General features: G+C 43.5%; 1 protein-coding gene and 1 pseudogene across 1 annotated transcript in view; one reads left to right on the top strand and one right to left on the bottom strand.

Moving 5' to 3' along the window:
- Window positions 1-14794, bottom strand: part of AGPAT5 (1-acylglycerol-3-phosphate O-acyltransferase 5) — a 32524-nt gene extending 17730 nt beyond the window's left edge. The window contains exons 1-3 of the mRNA XM_066640488.1: window positions 14383-14794; window positions 6482-6551; window positions 5464-5579 (exon numbers count right to left, since the gene is read on the bottom strand). Of these exons, the coding sequence (XP_066496585.1) occupies window positions 5464-5579; window positions 6482-6551; window positions 14383-14601 (405 nt within the window). The 5' untranslated portion in view covers window positions 14602-14794. The remainder of the gene's footprint in view (window positions 1-5463; window positions 5580-6481; window positions 6552-14382) is intronic.
- LOC136637246 (5S ribosomal RNA) lies at window positions 2519-2638 on the top strand (annotated as a pseudogene).
- Window positions 14795-19094: the final 4300 nt, after the last annotated feature.

Here is a 19094-nt window from a genome sequence, read left to right as displayed (position 1 = left end):
GCGTAAACTAACTTCAATTGCTCATTAATATTAAAACAAAATAATTTAATTACCAAAATTATCACCACAACTATTTCAACTCCAATCTAATTCTCCAATCTAATTACACTTTTTTCTTCTTTGACATAATAACCACATATAAAACAATTCTTCCACCCATTTACATTTCCAGCTATACTTTTTTAATATTCTAATTCATATTTATCAATTTCATACATTTTTTTTTCTTCAAATAAATTTGGGTCATTGTTATTAGCTGAATAAATCCTCCAATTTTCTTTAACCCTCAGATTACCCCTCAGGGTTCTTTTTCTTTCTTACTTTCCATTTTTTCTCCTGTAATATCTTTAATAATTTATCTCTATAACAGAATCTGATAAATCCACACTTTCTTATATAGGGTGTGTTCATTCTTCCAGTTATATTTTCTCCATCTTGTTCCAACAGGGTAAATATGGCATGAAAGATCTTGGTTTCTGAGGGGCTGAGGCTGGGAGCATGTGTAGAGCACAATGAGGCATTTAAAACCTCAGCTGCAGCTCAGGCTGGCTGGGAGCAAAGTGGACTGGTAGATTAATGTTCCTTCTTGATGGAAGGGAGGAGCCAGGAAAGGCCCAAGAAAGCTGTTTTTCACCAGTACCACATCTCACACCAGTCCTGAACTAAATGAGAGTTGTTAAAAATTGATGCGATTCTTGATAGGTTGACAAATTTTCTTCACTTACTTCTGATTTAGAACTTAATGTAAGAATGGCACAGCACAGTGGTTTTCTGTACACACATTTTTCCCCCCTCTCTGGTGCAAAACCCCTTTAAAAAATCTAATGTGGTCTGCAACCCAAAGTTTGGACACCCCTGCTCTAATCCTTAAACTATAGTTAACAGAACAGTATGTGAGGTTGCATTCTTCCACCCCACAGCTCCTTCCTCTTCAATGCAATTTTTCTCATCTTTTTCTACATTGGACGGTTACATCAATCCAGTCCTTAGCCTTAGTTAAGGTTAATCAAGGCTCAACTCTTACCTAAAGATCTAAAATCATGGTTAAAGACTCAGGAAAGTTATGGTTACATAGGCAACCACAGATCACAGGAAGCTGCCTTCTACTGAATCAGAGCTATTGGTCTATTTACCTCAGTACTGTTTATGCTGACCTGCAGAGACTCTCCATTCTAGGTCATTTCCAGGACTAACTGGGAAAATGCCAGAGACTGAGCATGAGACCTACTGCAAACAAAGCAGGTGGTATTCCTAAACTTGCCGCTTCAGGTTTATTTAAACAGTAATAAGAGGTGGAAAATGGGGGTAAAGACTAACAGAGCACATGTGTAGGGCTGGGCTAAAGACTGGATCTGAAAAGGGTACTAGCCACCACCCTGACTGTTCCTATGTTCTAACTGACCACAACTCTATTTCATTCCATTCTAGTCTTCTGTCTAGAAAGACTAGGGAGGCAGAAAGGGAGATTGTGAACTGGGATGAGAGAGAGAGAGAGAGGAAGTGCTGAAGGATGGAAGAGGAGAGGGACCGCTTATGACCATGAATTTATGGTGGTGTTAAAAAAATCAAACAAAAAAGGGGAAGAGACAGCCATGGGGATTCAACATAGAGTGCACAAAGCAAAAAATGAGAAAGGAAAGCTGGGGTTCTAGGCTAGCAGCCTACGTGTGTCTGCCGTGTATCATTTATTGGGTGAAAAGTGTTTTCTGGCTTGTTTTCAAGCCACCTATCTGAACAGATGTAGCTCCTATGTACTTTTAGGCTGCAGTCCTAGACACACTAACTTGAAAGTAAATTCCATCGAAATGAACAGAACTTCCTTCAAGCAAACATATTTACAACCAGTATGTCTCTTGTCTAAACAAGGAGGTGAATACAATGGCATTGTACAACAAACGTTCAGCGATTATTTCTTAGCTCTAACTACTGTGCTGCATAAATAAGACCTTCTTGGGAAGCACACTAAAATTTTGCTGGAAATACATTGCGATACAACATATTTTGAGGTCTTTCAAATCACCTCTCTGACAAGAGGTGACAGAAATTCATGTGTAAACTAATATGTTTTTTGCAGAAATCAGAACGCATTTATATTCCACAACAGGATGTTTACCTGAAGTAGGAAATATGCATTCCATCACAGTTCTGCAATTAATCATCACTGGAAAGTTTTAGTTGAGTGCGAGTGACATCACTGATATAGCATCAACAGGAACAGGAGGAAGTGTTTTATGTTTTTGCAGCATTTGGTGTGACAGGACAAATTAAAAAAAACACCTGTCAACTGGCTTCATAGACTTGTATCCTTCTCCATAACAGATCACTTTTACTTAAATACCCGTAAACTGCGTCATTCACAAACTACCGTTTGTGCCACTGGATTAGTAATGCATTCACTGCATCTTCCTATTTGCTGCTGTTCAAACAGCATGAAAGACACCCAGAAGTTTAGCAAACATACACCATGTTTTGCAGGCATAACTTTGATTCACATTATCATTCATGGTAATGGTCTGGGTGTGACAGCAACTGTTACCCGGCACATGTCCGATCCCGTCTGATCTTGGAAGCTAAGCAGGGTCACGCCTGGTTAGTACTTGGATGGGAGACCACCTGGGAATACCGGGTGCTGTAGGCTTATACCATAGTCTTTCGAGACTGAAGGTTGCCAACCAACCAATGGTCTGGGCCAACAGATGACTATTCAGGAAGCTAGGTGTAGGAAAATGGCCTTGAATACTTCAAGTGAGCAAACAAACTATAACTGCAAGTGCCGCAAAATAGCACTGTTTATCAGGGCTGCAGAGTTGAGTTTTACCTGCCAGATGAATATGGGCTGTTGGGAATTTGCTTCCCTGCCTTCCAGAAAGACCTCAAGCATAGGAAAAATCAGCCTGGCCCCAGCCACTGGCATAGAGGCTAACAGCTACTGGGTATTTGCTTCCCCTTTCCAAAAAGTATTCTGATGTGGTGATCTATTGCCCTGTGGTGGCACAGAGGAAAACAAGAGCAATCTGGCCCTTATCACCTAGTCAGTTACCCCCAAGCAAGAGCATATTTTGAATGCTTTTGGTGTCACCACAAGGCCATAGCTGTTTCACAGAATGTTTAGGAATATTCCATATTAGCTTATTGGGATTTTTTAACTGTAAAATTTTAAGTATTATTTAATATCCAGCAATATCAAAGTTTTGGAAATGAATTTTCAAATAAACTGAATAAAACATAATCTTTGTTTTGAAAAGCTGGGAAAAGTAGTAACATCACAACACTACCACCTCCCACCCTGTCCCTCTGATTCAAGGAAAATAACTGGCTCACCAGAATCCTTTGTCTATCTCTTTTTTAAAAAACAAGGAAATCACTTCAGTTTACACAACATTCTTTCCTAGTTACAGAAAAGTCTTATGGTATGTTCACACATACCACACCACACATTCCATCTGCTGGCATCAAACACTTGAGATGATGAAACTCACTGACAGTTGGTGCACATTAATGAGCAATCCTGTGACAACCGCAAAGCTTCTGGTGGTAAACTGTTCATCTGGAACCCCTTGCTATGCAGATTGATGAATTCCCCACTCTGCTGCAACTTCCACACCCCCATTTTTCACATTTGCAGTAATGTGGAAAAGTCACAAATATGGTATAACACCTCAGTAATTTGTCCTGTTACCAACTGAAAATTAAATCATTAACCTTGGTATAGAGCTAAACCAGACTGATATCCAGAGACACCCTCAACCTGGGTGTGCCAGCTAGCTCCCAAGATAGTTGGGCTATGATCCTATGCTTTACAAAGAGTAAGCCCCACTGAACATAGTGGGACGTTTAAATAAACATACCAAAGATTGCCCTGGTAAAATAGTTGCTATTTGTTCTACTTCCAGGATGTAATATACCCACATAATTACGAACAAAGAATGTAGTACCACAACCCTAAGCACTGCACACGCCCGCCCATAAGTCGATCAGACAGATAAGTTCAAAGGCAACAATCATAGAATTTTCTATGACCCTCGGATAAGTCCGGGGTTAAACTTAGGGGGGTGTCTGACAATAGTTTTGTCTGATTTTACCCGAGGCCAGATCCTGAAAAATAACCCACTACTAACTGTTACCTAAGAACTGTAGTCTCTAATTTATTTAAAACATAATAAAAGATCAAAGATACATTTTTATTCTTTTTTAAAATTCTGGTCTTCATCACCTTTTTGTAAACACTACCAGAGTAAGTGCACTGTAAACTACATACCAGTAAAACACTGGCTCCCAACCTGGGATTCATGTACTCCCAGGGACACTCAACAGGACCTTTAGGGGTACTTGAAAAAGAATGGCATAATGGCAGAAAAAGGAAGGTCGTGCTCCAGAATGCTTTGCAGGGCCAGCAAGGCAGGAAGGAAGGTAGCTAGTTGGCTATGAAAGCCCCACCAATAGCTAGTTTTTGGTCATCAATTCATGTATGAAACAGTGATTGAAAACCAGCACAGTAAAAAAGCTGAAACATAATATGAAAAGTGATCAATCACCCAGAATTTCTCAGCATACTTCTGGTGCAAAACAGTGCAAAGGCAGAGTCTTCTGTTCTTCAAACAGATGAAAAGATAAAACACTGTGATAAATACGTGAAGTCTGGGTTTTCATATGGGGAGATGAGGGCTTGTATTATTAATTACAAACATTTTGCTAATAGGAAGGGTACAATTTATGGAAATGGGCTACCAAGGGATATGCAAGTGAAAAAGGTTGGGAACCACTACAGGAGAAGCATGAATCAAATCCACCTTTAAGGTGTCTGGTGTGTTAAGCCAGAAGCTCTACATACAACATACAACCCATAACACATAACTGGGAGCGTGCAATCCAATTCACATCAGAGAGATGCGATATTTGCAACCCTTTTTACTGAGAAGTAGACCCACTGCTTCCCATGGGTGTTATTCTGAAGTAATGGTGCACTGAATTGTAGCCTGGGAAGGAGGGTCCCATCCTGGCGTTTCAAAAAGCAGACCTGCTTTGCAAGCATTTGCCAAGCAGAACCAGAACCAGGCTGCAGCAGAAGGAAAGAGATTAAAAGGTTGACTTTGGCTGGAATTTCCCAGTTGCCTAGAAATGATCTCTTCCTTCCCTGCCTGCCTGCCTGCCACCCGCCTGCTGCTTGAGAAACTTGGTGCCTGCCTGTCTGCCACTTGAGAAACTAAACTGTTCAGAGTTGAAAGGCTCTGCCCTCTGATTGACCCGGAGATCAGGCAAAGTGAGAATTGGAGCTTGACTACTTGGCAAAAATTTCACGTATTACACGTGAGTATCTACGGTACTTTTACTCAGGGCAAAATTTTATTGAAATGAGTCTGATTTACTGTTTACTTCCAAGAAAGTATCTCCAGGAATGAGGTTTGTTAAATAAAAGTCATAAAGGGTACTTATTTCATGTTACATAGAACAAAATATTTTTACCTCATAAAAATACCACCCATACAAAGGAAGCCATTTTAACCCGATTTTCAAAACATATCGAACATGTCCAAGAGCATTTTGCCGGATGGCCAACATGTTTGCTATAACCCAGTCAACTGCAAAGACAAAATGTACATATGTTAAATATTAAAAGTGACATATTACAAATTTAGTACTCAAATTCCTTTCTCATAAGAAATCATGTATTGCTAGAGAGCTCATCAGAATTGATCTTTCAATGGCAGTGCTAAGGAAGCTCTTTCCATCATCACACTTATCCATTACCTCTTTTAATATTTTAAAATATTAACGGTGCCACCACTGTTTATTTCCTAGTTTTTAAATGTCACAAGTTTGCCTGTTTTATAACACTGCTAAATCACTTTCAATCTATTCCAGCATAGATCTTCAAAGTAACTTTGAAGGAGCAGGCTATGATATCACAACATATATGTTTTTAAAAACACCACCACCACGAACATGCCTTCAAGATAAGAAGTATGCTCTGAAAATAACCAAGTTAGAAGTACAGGGATTTTTTTTCTGCTGTCAAACATAAACTGTTTTCAGATTTCAAACAATATCAATTACTATGTCCAGTGGAAAATTGATGAGCAATGTTGATCCACAATGAGTAGCAAGTAATGAATATGTACGCCTTCTTAATACGGAGACCTTAAATATAGAACTTTACACCCCAATCTAGAAAGTTTCTTTAGAAGCAGAACAAGGGCTTCTGTATATATAGCAGGGCTTTTCACCACTGGTCAAACCAAGCAGGAAATTCTTATAAAAAGACTCTTTTTCAAATGTTTGCAAATTTCAGGCAGCTTGTCAAGGACCACATGGGAGATACTGAATATAAAACAGATATACTGTCTTCCCTTCCCTTGAAACCCAAATACTGAAATCTGGAATATTTCAGTCTGAACAGCCATAGTGACTCCATACGTTTTTACGTTTCTTTATTGAAACAATTTAAAAAAATCCCCTATAAGAAAGGAAATGTTATACACACCTGTACACTGATGATTGGATATACATACCACATTCTCTTTTGTTTTTGGCAAGTTACCATAGAGAATTATCTAAGAGAGAAAAGAAGGCACATTGTTAATTTCAGCAAATTTATCCAGAGGGGCCATGACCAATTTGAAATCAGAATCAACTTTTAAAACACACAGACACACACACACACACTTTTAAGAGGCAGAATATTCCACTATTCCAGGACTATCTGGAGCTAAACACAGTAATTCTGTTTCACTCAGCAAAGCTTTGGATCAACAGCTGACACCATGTAGACTGCCAGTGTAACCATGTATACTGTAAGAACAAGGGTCCATCTAAGCCTGTATAATTGAAGGAATGAACAGCTAATTTTTTTCTTCGTTTCATGAAGTGTTCATGAAATCATAGTAATAGCATTTGAAACATTATATGGTTTCAGTAGTATTCACATAACCATGGATGCCACAAATTCAGAGACCACAATGAGGAAATAATGGAGACACCCTAACAAATTTGGGACATGCAACAGGTCTTAGAATAGGGCTTAACTTCTAATCTTTGAATTCTTCTATACAAAGAAGAAATCTTTCAACCATGTCTCTTTCAAGCCATTTCTGGCCAATGTTGCATAAACGCATCAGGGACCAAATGTGTACACCTGTGGGCCAGGCAGAGCTAGGTTAATCACCCTTCAGAACTGGGCCATGCAGGAGAAAGTAGTTCTGCAAATACTCAGAAGAAACATTATCCAAATTACAAAGTAAAATTTTACTCATCATAACTGGATTTTCAGAAGGTGCTATGTTCATGAGTGGCATATGGCTACATAAGCACGGTTATTTATTTTCTACTATCAATGGAAAGACACAGAATTGAAATGAAAAAGGAAAAAAAAAGCTGCAGAAAATAGGCTTAACTCATGAATGAGGGGAAGGGGATGAAAAAGACAAAACTGTAAAGGATAACAGGATGCAGAAGCCTTTGACCTCTAGGTTACTAACTTCATTCAGGCTGTTCAAAAGCAGGGACCATCTGTTTGATGGCCTTGATTAGGAGAATCTGAAACATCTGCCTGCTGGCAGGAATCCTGAAGCGAACAGCTGATCCTAAACACAATTGCTCAGCTACAAATTTTACTGACTTCAAAATGGCACATTTAAGATCCGGAAATTTCAATACAGCTACTATCAATCTATTTAGCAGGAAAAACGCATGGACATAGAGATGGTAGGGATATATCTGCACTCAAAAAATGCTTTTGGGAGCAACAGAGAAAGAAAAACCAGATATCCACTTTTAATATATTAAGATATACTGTTGATACAAAAATAAACTTTATATTTTGTTACTCTGAAAACGAGATTATTCCAACACAAATATCTATTACTCTTGCAATGTAAATGTAAACTCTTGTTCAGTAAACTTGCAAAATTATTTTAGAATTATTCTAGACCAGTGATGGTAAACTTTTTAGGCTTGGCGTGTCAAAAATTTGTAAAATGCCTTACATGATTCTGCTGGCATGACACCCCCACCCCGCCAAACAAAAGAGAGAAGTGTTTATATTGAATTGAATTATTTAATTGAAAACGAATCTTTTCACTTTTCAAAGTAATAAAAATTGCTTTTGGACTTCAAACTATTAATATAAATTACTATGGGAAAAGAGTACATAAATGACAACTACAACAGTCAGAAAGGGTTTGGGGTGGGAGAATTCAGAGAGGAAGAGGCAGTGCTTTTTTTGTAAAAGAAAAGGTGCAGGAACTCACAACTTGTTAATCTTTTATTTATTTATTTATTTATTTATTAAATAAATAAACCATTTTTTATTGGAAAAATAAAATTTTTTATGTGCTTCCCCCCTAAAGATAAACTTACTTCTGAGTAGACATGCATAGGATTGGGCTGTCAATCTCCACATCCCCTTCCCCCTAGCTACTTTTTCTACACATGGGGGAAAAATACTGTACAGGTGCACTTGTAGCATGTAGTATGTAGTGTGGCACTACTTTGAGGAGAGGAAGCAGTGAATGGATTCCAAAAAATGGCTTACATGAGTTCCATGTAGTAAAATTACTCTAAGCAACTGTGGGAGTAAGAATAAAAAAGGAATTCTTACAGGAGAGGGGTCCTTAGGTGCACATAGAAACAGCTACGTTTGCAAACAAGGGATTAAATATGGTCTAATTCAGGTATCAGAATACTCTGTGTCTTTGGGAAGGCGCTTGGCATGCAATTGTATGTTCTCTGCTGCCCTGAGCAGCTGCTGTGCATTGCTGGAGGGGAGCTGCAAACACTGGCTGGCGGAGGGCATGCTTGTGGGGGAAGGATGAGGAGGATCTCTGGCAAGGCTGGACAGCACCTTGTACACACATAGAATCCCTTTTCACCTGACCTTAGCATGTGAAAACGGGTGCAGATATATATCTCTGCCAGGATTAAGAGCCCAATCCTAGGTACGTCTATTCTGAAGTAAGTCTCATTCTAGTCAATGGAGCTTACTCCCAGGAAAGTGCCTAGGATTGCAGCCTAAGAGCCCAATCCTATGCATGTCTACTCAGAAGTCCACTTTAGTGAATGGGGCTTACTGTGGATAGGATGGCAGCCTTAGAATCCAATCCAGTGCATGTCTACTCAGAAGTAAGTTCCATTATAGTGAATGGGGCTTACTGTGGATAGGATGGCAGCCTCAGGGCCCAATCCTGTGCCTATCTACCCAGAAGTCAGTCCCATTAGAGGCAGTGGGGCTTCCTCCCAGGAAGGTGTGGAGAGGACTGCAGCCTCAGAGTCCCTCCTCTGCCTGTCTACTCAGGCTGCAAGGCTATGCACTCTTTCCCAGGAGCAAGCCCCATTGAGCACAATGAGACTTACTTCTGAGTAGACACGTCTAGACTTGTGCTGCAGATTGGCATGGGGGCTGCACCAGCCAGCTTCCTTCCCCTCCTCCTCCGCCAAGCCAGTACCTGGGCGTTCCGTGGGTGCCGCAGCCCGTCTCCCTGGCTGGCTGGCTGGCTGTCCATCCTCCTCCTCGGTGTCGGCGCATGTCCCCCGCGCCCTCCACCGGCTTGGAAGCTGCGCGGGGAAGCAGAGCAAGGGGGGAAGGGAGGCGGGCTGGGCTCAGGCGAGAGCTTGGAGATGGGGGCAGGAGTGGATTGTTGTGCGGTCAGGCAGGGGCCAGGCGCCCGCCCACCCTGCACCCCCCAGCACCCACCCAGCGAATGCCTCTGTTTTGCTCCCCCCTCCTGGAATGCCTCCAAAGGGGAGGGGCCCCTGCAAAAAGGTGCCGGAACTCAGTTCCCCCACGTTCCATTAGAAAAAAAGCCCTGGGAAGAGGAATGTGTTTGGCCCCTGCCAGAAGGCTAACAGGGAGGCTGCTGATGAGTTCAAAAGAGAGGGAGCTCCAGAAGTGAGGAGCTGAGTTCTGAGGAGTTCTGAGCTGTCTGTGACAGATCAGGAGAGAAATCTTGGGGTGGTGGTGAACAGGTCGATGAAAGTGTCGACCCAATGTGCGACAGCAGTGAAGAAGGCCAATTCTATGCTTGGGATCATTAGGAAGGGTATTGAGAACAAAACGGTTAGTATTATAATGCCGTTGTACAAATCGATGGTAAGGCCACACTTGGAGTATTGTGTCCAGTTCTGGTCGCCGCATCTCAAAAAAGACATAGTGGAAATGGAAAAGGTGCAAAAGAGAGCGACTAAGATGATTACGGGGCTGGGGCACCTTCCTTATGAGGAAAGGCTACGGCGTTTGGGCCTCTTCAGCCTAGAAAAGAGAGACGCTTGAGGGGGGACATGATTGAGACATACAAAATTATGCAGGGGATGGACAGAGTGGATAGGGAGATGCTCTTTACACTCTCACATAATACCAGAACCAGGGGACATCCACTAAAATTGAGTGTTGGGCGGGTTAGGACAGACAAAAGAAAATATTTCTTTACTCAGCGCATGGTCGGTCTGTGGAACTCCTTGCCACAGGATGTGGTGCTGGCGTCTAGCCTAGACGCCTTTAAAAGGGGATTGGACGAGTTTCTGGAGGAAAAATCCATTATGGGGTACAAGCCATGATGTGTATGCGCAACCTCCTGATTTTAGGAATGGGTTAAGTCAGAATGCCAGATGTAGGGGAGGGCACCAGGATGAGGTCTCTTGTTATCTGGTGTGCTCCCTGGGGCATTTGGTGGGCCGCTGTGAGATACAGGAAGCTGGACTAGATGGGCCTATGGCCTGATCCAGTGGGGCTGTTCTTATGTTCTTATGTTCTTATGAGCCACCAAAGAGAAGGCCCTATCCCGTGGCCATCAATCTGACCCCGCCATTTTCAACCTTTTTCAAATCATGACACACTGACAACGTCCTAAAATTCTCCAGCCACACCATCTGTTTTTTTACTACTGGCAAGGCATGCCACACTGTTCGTAGGGGGTTCACATACCCCCATGGCCCAACTAAAAAGTGTCCTTCCCCCAAACTCCTGTGGCACACCTGCAGACCGTCTGTGGCACTCTAATGTGCTGTGGCACACTGGTTGAAGATCGCTGATGTATAACCAGACAGGGATGGCAGAAGCAGCAGGACCTCATCTGATTATCTTAGAAGGCAAGCTGTTTAACACACAAGAAGACAATATCTTAGCCCCAAAACAGAAGGGTCAAAACCAGCACCTTGAATTGTGCCCAGAAACAGAGAGAAGCCACCAAAGAAAGCCTCCAAAGTCTCAACAGAACAAAATCACTGCATTCTACACCAACTGCAGTTTCTGAACAGTCTTCGGGGGCAGCCCCACCTCCAGCATTACAATACTCAAATCTTGAGATCACGAAGGCATGGACTGCTGTAACAAGGCCTGACTATCCCAAGTATGATGGCAGTTGGTGCACCAATCAGCTGAGGTCCTCCTGGCTACAGCAGCCATCTGGTGATCCAGGAGAAGCAACAAGCAACAAGGACCCCTCAAGTTGCAAACTTGTTCCTGAAGAGGAATGTAAACTTGTTCAGAGCAGGCTGATATTTGCACTGTTGGCTTCTGAGCCAAGAGGTCCTCTGTTTTATCTGAATATAATTTCAGTTTGCTTATCCTCATCCAGTACCCAAACACCTCCAGGTAGCACCCCAGAGTTCCTACAGCTACCCTGGGATTAGCTGACAGAAAGAGAAAGAAAGCTGGGTGTCAATCTGCATACAGACGATATCCCTCCAAAGCCCTGAATGATTTCTCCCAGCAGTTTCATGTACATGTTAAACAACAAAGCGCAGAATACAACTCTGTAGCATCCCATATATAAAAAGCAAGGGTGTCAAACAGGCATCTCCCAACAACAGTTTCTGGAAACTGTCAGCCAAGGAGGACATGAGCCACTGCAAAACAGTGCCTCCAAGCGACCAATTGACCCAGAAGGGCACCATGGTCTGATATTGAAGGCCACTTAGCAGGAATGACAAGGATGCATTCTCCCTTTTTCCTCAGGACAGATCACCTACCCAAATATCTTAATATCTTGTTTTTGTCCCAAAGCCTGGTGGGAAGACAGACTGAAAGGGGCCCAGGTAATAAGTTTCCCTGAAGACTCCCTGAAGCTGATACCAACTCTTGCTCAATAACCTTGAGGGGTGGTGATACCCTGATATCACCACCTGCTCAATCAGTAACAAGGGATATTTGAGACTATTACATGTCCAAATGCCTAAAGATACTATTCCTGGGTATTCTTAGTTCGTTGTATCTATTTCATCTTACCTCTTCTCAACATTAAGCAAAATGGATCTTAAAGCAAATGGAGCTACCCGTATTAAAAATTGAGTGAAGGGTCTTCAGTTTTATAGCAAAAAAGCCTACCTAATATATGTTGTTTAGAGTTATGAATGATACACTGTTCTCAATCTTAAAATTCATTTTGGAATTTGCAAGCCAAATGTCACATCACCTCATGTAATGACTTATCATGCCCTTCTAAGTTCATCTTCATTCCCTTTATGATATAAATAATATAAATTTAGATCTCTCTTTTGATTACTGTACCTATGAAAGGTTAACAGTTTGGTCCTATCCATGTTAATTCAAAACTATACCCTACTAAGTTTACTTAGGGAATGAGTTATCCCTAGTGCGTGCACACAGGGTTAATAATGAAAAAACCTGCCCACAGAAATATGAAAAAAGTCTCCCAAATAGCTAAGAGAATAGTGATACTCTCATGCTTTCTAGAGCAAGGCCACCCTTCTGAAAGTACTCAATACGGGGAAGGGAATAATGTACAGAACAAGGTTGTTCCCTCCAAGAAGGGAAAAAGTCCTCATGTACAGAAAAATAGACATGCCAGGAAGAGCTAATTTAGAATTCATCTCCCCAACATGCTAGTTTTCTATGTGCATGGAGGTTTTTTTTTCTTGAATATGAATGGTGAGCAGGATGGTGGGAAGAGACATTCCAACCATAGTTCCCTACCTGCAATTTACAGTAATACAGCCCACTAATAATGTTATCATGCAAGGAGTCACTTGTCTCCTTGCATTTAGTAATCTAGCTTAAAAACTCTTAAAGTACAGCGCTATACAGAACTAAGTAAACAAGAAATAAACACACAACTGAAGTTATTGAAAAATTATATAAGTTGATGTTAAACCGTTATTAACGCCACTCAAGTTTTATCCTATGTTACTGGTGGCTATAGGAAAATGAAAGAGGAGGGGGGAGCTGAAGAGTTTCATGCAGGTCCCCTTTTGGGCAGCAGTCTGTTGCTCACATGGTGAGCATGTGAGAAAAGGTGGGCACAGCAGCAAGCAAGGGAACACTGAAGCTGCTCCCAGACCCTTGTTTTCTCTCTTGGCTGGTGCATCAGTTGGAAATGGCCCCAGGAGGCCCCTCCTAACCGCCACAGCATCCAGAGGAAGAGAACAGACAAGCAACCAAGAGGAGGCAGCAACAGTAGCAGGACTTCTGGGGCTAACCACTGCACAACCCAGGGAGAGTGCAAGTGAGTGGAGTGGTGCAGTCTCCATTTCATATGTCCTTCTGAGGTGGTGCCATGTGGGAAGACACAGCAATTGCCCAAACGGGCAGACAAGCAGGTCAAGGCAGTCCTTGCAACTGCACTCCTTGCAATTACTTACTCACATGGCTGGGCAAGCAGCAACAGCCATGGAAGGAGTAGCCACTGCCTCTGTTTGCTCACAGCCCAATCCTATGCATGTCTACTCAGAAGGAAGTATGTGGGGCATACTCAGATTATATACACCTTTATAATCAGTGAGGCATACTCCCAGAAAAGTGTAGATAGGATTGCAACCTGAGAGCATAAGAACATAAGAAGAGCCCCCGTGGATCAGGCCAAAGGCCCATCTAGTCCAGCTTGCTGTATCTTACAGTCACCCAACAAATGCTTCCAGGAACACACAAGACAACAGACACAACCTGCATCCTGGTGCCCTCCCCTGCATCTGGTAATCAGAGGCAGCCTACCTCTACCTTGCATGTGCCTACCATGACTTGTAACCCGTGATTAACTTTTCCTCCAGAAATTTGTTTAATCCCCTCTTAAAGGCATCCAGGCCAGATGCCATCACTACTTCCTGTGGCAAGGAGTTCCACAGACTAATTACACACTGGGTAAATTAAGAACCCAATCGTGTGCACTTGTACTAAGAAGTAAGCCCCATTCTAAACCATGGGGCATGCTCCCAGGAAAGTGTGGACAGGATTGCAGCCTGGGAGCCCAATCCTATGTACACTCTTTCTTCAGAAGAAAGCCCCACTCTCGTTACTGGGCTTTACTCCCAGGAAAGCGTGGGAAGGACTGCAGCCTCACTTGGGCGCACAGGCTCTCCCCCTTGGGAGGGGTGCAGCCCAGCGGGTGGGCCGGGCCGGGCCGGGCCGGCTGGGGCTCCCCGGGAAGCAGCCCTGACCTGGACGCAGGTGTAGTTCTCGAAGAAGAAGAGCACCATGCTCTGGTAGAGGAGGTACAGCCGGTCGTCCACCTGGTGGTAGAAGCGGGCGGGCAGCAGGGCGGAGAGCAGGCGCCAGGTGCCCCAGGCCAGCACGTAGGTGGGGGCGACGCCCACCATCACCGCGGCCGGCAGCACGTAGCGCAGCGAGTAGCTGTGCAGCAGCAGCGACAGCAGCATCTTCCCTTCCTTCAGCGGCGCCACGTGAAGGAGCCTCCCCGCGCGTCCCTGGCGCCGCCGCCGCCGCTGAGGAGCAGGAAGGGGCCGGTCCCGGCGCTCAGCCGCATGGCCCGCAGCCCGGGCAGGAAGCAGGAGAGGGCGCGCAAAGCCCAGCTGAGCGCCGCGCCGGAGCAGGAGGAGCTTCTCCGCCTCCCCTCTGTGTCGCCCGGCGAAGGAGCGCGCGAGCTCCACGGCGCCTGCGACAAGGCAGCTCCGCCCGCTCGCAGTTCCGGGGGCCGGGCAAGGAGGCTCCAGCCTCTGCTGCGCTGCCTCCTCCGGCGGAGCCTTGCCCTGCCATGCGCATCGAAGGCCACGCTGACCAAGCGCTACAGTGGGCAAGGCGCATCAGCAGCTTGTGCACCGTTCACCAGGCACACCCTGCTGCCAGTGGGGGGCTCACCCCCCCAATGGCCCTATGAAGAAATGGCACACCTGCGGACCATTCGCGGCACACCAGTGTGCCACGACATGGTGGTTGAAAAGCACTTCCCAGAGCCATGCCACTCCTGTGGCAAAAGCTGGCATGTGTCTGGAGGGGTGGGGGCACCAGAGCATGTGCTCCAACTGCCTCTCCACTCGGGAAGCAGGATTAGAGTGCATGCACCCTCTCAGCAGCCAGCCAGGTAATTTTAGTAATGAGGCACACACTCATGCTCCAACTGCTTCCCAAGTGGGGAAGCAATTTGAGCGCCTGCGCACTAATGACATCATGAAGCTGTGTGGCATCATGACGTCACAGCGTTGCCACGGGCTCCAAAAGCCCTGGATACACCTCTGTCACTGCCCTAGTGGTTCCCAACATTTTTTCACTTGCATGCTCCTTGGCAACCCATTTCCATAAATTGTACCCCTCATAATAGTAGAATGTTTGCAATTAATAGAGTTGCTGTTATTTTAAATTTATATGTTTTCAACTACTGATCTGTATCTGATGCTACACAAATTGATGACCAGAAACTAGCAGTTGCTGGGGCTTTCGCAGCCTACTGGCTGCTTTCCTTCCTGCCTTGCCAATCCTGCAAGGCATTCTAAGACAGACCTGCCTTTTCCCACCATTATTCAGTTCTTTTTCAGGTACTCATAAAGGTCCTGGCAAGTACTGCTGGGAGTACACATACTCCAGGTTGAGAACCACTGTCCTAGGAAGCAGTGGTTGTAGTTCCCTTGTTTGTAGGAAGAGAGCCATTCATAAATGTTGCCTCCACAGACAGAAGTAGGGTAGCTAGAGAGGGGTGACAAGTGGGAATTGGTTCCTGGGTGGAGAAGTAGATAGAGCGTCAGTCCTGGGAAAATATCCCATCCCATCCCCACCATGAGATGCCCAGGGTGACCTTGGACATTGTCTCTCAGCCAAGGAGGTCCTTGGGCATGGTCTCTCAGGCATGGTCTCTCAGCTTTCCCTCCCCCCCTCATCTCACAGGGTTGTTCTGAGGATTACATGGGGGGAGCTAAGAACCACACTTATGCCACCTGAGGTCCTTGGAAGAAGGGCAAGTGATAAAAATGTGACCAGTGTGTGTGTGGATGATGATAATTCAAATGAAGTGCTTGAATTTCAGAGCGGGTAAACAGTAAGTCAAGGGGTAAGACTAGTCAGGGTGACCAGACATCCTCTTTTTCTAGGATATATCCTCTTTTTTTTAACCTTGTGCCATGGAAAAGAACTTACATGTTCTCCTTTTCCTTATGAGCAGACCCCTACAGGCAGCACATAGCCTCCTTGTAATTAAAAAAATTATATGTAATAAATTTGTGAGATAAATTTAATAAGCACCGGAGATACTTGCCTATAAGTCGATCCCACAGATAAGTCAAGGGCAGGTTCTGAGCCAACAATCATGGAATTTTCTATGCTCCTCGGATAAGTCCAGGGTTAAACTTAGGGGGTGTGTGTGTCTGACTACAGTTTTGTCTGATTTTACCCGAGGCCAGATCCTGAAAAATAACCCACCACTAACTGTTACCTAAGAACTGTAGTCTCTAATTTATTAAAAACATGGTAAAAGATCATGATACATTTTTATTCTTTTTAAATTCTGGTCTTCATCACCTTTTTGTAAGCACTATCAGAGTAAGTGCACTGTAAACAACATACCAGTAAAACAGTGGTTCCCAACCTGGGATTCATGTACTCCCAGGGACACTCAACAGGACCTTTAGGGGTACTTGAAAAAGAATGGCATAATGGCAGAAAAAGGCAGGTCATGCTCCAGAATGCTTTGCAGGGCCAGCAAGGCAGGAAGAAAGGTAGCTAGTTGGCTATGAAAGCCCCACCAATAGCTAGTTTTTGGTCATCAATTCATCTGTGAACCAGTGATTGAAAACCAGCACAGTAAAAAAGCTGAAACATAATATGAAAAGTGATCAATCACCCAGAATTTCTCAGCATACTTCTGGTGCAAAACAGTGCAAAGGCAGAGTCTTCTTCAAACAGATAAAAAGAGAAAACACTGTGATAAATACATGAAGTTTGGGCTTTCATATGGTGGAGATGAGGGCTTGTATTATTAATTACAAACATTTTGCTAATATGAAAGGTACAATTTATGGAAATGGGCTGCCAAGGGATATGCAAGTGAAAAAGGTTGGGAACCACTGCATGAGAACTATGAATCAAATCCACCTTTAAGGTGTCTGGTGTGTTAAGCCAGAAGCTCTACATACAACATACAACCCATAACGCATAACTGGGAGTGTGCAATCTAATTCACAGCAGAGAGATGCAGCTGCATATATTTGCAACCCTTTTTACTCAGAAGTAGGCTTTCCATGGGTGTTATTCTTAAGTAAGGGTGCATTGAATTGTAGCCTGCTTAAAATGGAAAGGAGAATACCAATCCTGGTGTTTCCAAAAACAGACCTGCTTTGCAAGCATTTGCAAAGCAGAACCAGGCTGCAGCAGAAGGAAGGAGAATAAAAGCTTCTAAGGAGCTGTACCTGCCTGCTGCTTGAGAAACGTGAAACTTGGTGCCTGTCTGCCCTTGAGAAAGGAAACTTTTCAGAGTTGAAAGGCTTTGCCCTCTGATTGACCCGGAGATCAGGCAAAGTGATAATTGGAGCTTGATTACTTGGCAAAAATTTCAGGTACTGTAGGCCCTAGTATCTATATCTATAGATATAGTATCTAATAGTATCTATATTGTTTAAATTAACCACATGAAATCCATATGCAAGTGTTTTTAGCTTTTATTTTGCCATGTCCTACATTTTTCTTGGATGTCATACATTTTGGGGTGTCTTGTCCTCTTGTGGTTATGGCATCTGGTCACCCTGGGTGTAGTGCAGGGGTGGCCAACCTTTCAACTTTAAGGCTCCTGGATCTTTCACAGTTGTGTAGAAGAGGGAATTTAGGCAGGTGCACCTTGTCATCTCAAAGATGACGTTGCACCAGCTGAAATTCCCTTCTTTACACTATTGTTAAAGGCCTAGGAGCCCTAAAGTTGAAAGTTGGGCTGCCCTTTAGTATATTGCACTAAGGTCCCTCCTTTCCTCAAATAATTTGTTAGCATTAGTGAAGTGTGACAGAAGAGCTGGGGAAACCTAAAAACGCTCAATACGGCTGGGGCTGAACTTTGGTTCATTAACCAGACCCTCCCATTGTATAATAACTTATCACCAAATAACCGTTTAGCAGGCACCTGCCTGAAGAAAAACATTGCTCTTTTTATGGTTGTTGGAGCAACAGTAGTTATGTGTGAAATGTTGGTTTGGGTGTGTGTGTTTTGAAACAGATTTAATGCTTACAAAATTGTTATTGTTATTGTTAATAATAATAATAATAATAATAATAATAATAATAATAACAACAGTATTTATATACTGCTTTTCAACAGAAAGTTCACAAAGTGGTTTACAGAGAAAAATCAAATAACTAATGGCTCCCTGTCTCAAAAGGGCTCACAATAGAAAAAGATGCAAAAGAACGCTAGCAGACAGCCACTAGAAAAGATGCTGCTGGGGTGAGGTGGGCCAGTTACTCTCCCCCTGCTAAAAAGAGGAGCACCCACTTGAAAAAGTGCCTCTTATCCAGTAAGCTGGGGTATGAAAAATGTTATTTTTATTTCATTTTCTCCTTATCTAAGCAGTTTAATTGCTTAGATTTTTAGCCCTTTGGGGACAAAAGTATTAGCTTCTCAGGGTGAGAAGTTGTGGTAAAGGCAAAAATAGCAGATCCTACTTGGCTCTAGCTGCTAAGTAACACATCTTTGGGGGAGTCATTCTCCAGTATTAGTACTATGAAACTTTCAGAGAGCAGCAGCTGGAATTCCCCAGCAGCATCAATAATTACTTTTAAGGCCTAGGGAGTGAATATGTCATCTTCTGAGACTTTGGCTGCAATCCTAACCACACTTTCCTGAGAGTAAGCCCCATTGAACAAAATAGGACTTCTGAGTAAACCTGGTTAGGATTGTACCCTTTGTCATTTATCAGTGTCACTCTCTGATGTGACTGGG

The sequence above is a fragment of the Tiliqua scincoides genome, chromosome 1, assembly GCF_035046505.1.
Source record: "Tiliqua scincoides isolate rTilSci1 chromosome 1, rTilSci1.hap2, whole genome shotgun sequence".
Classification (NCBI taxonomy): Eukaryota; Metazoa; Chordata; class Lepidosauria; order Squamata; family Scincidae; genus Tiliqua; species Tiliqua scincoides.
This window is presented reverse-complemented; position numbering and strand designations above follow the sequence as displayed.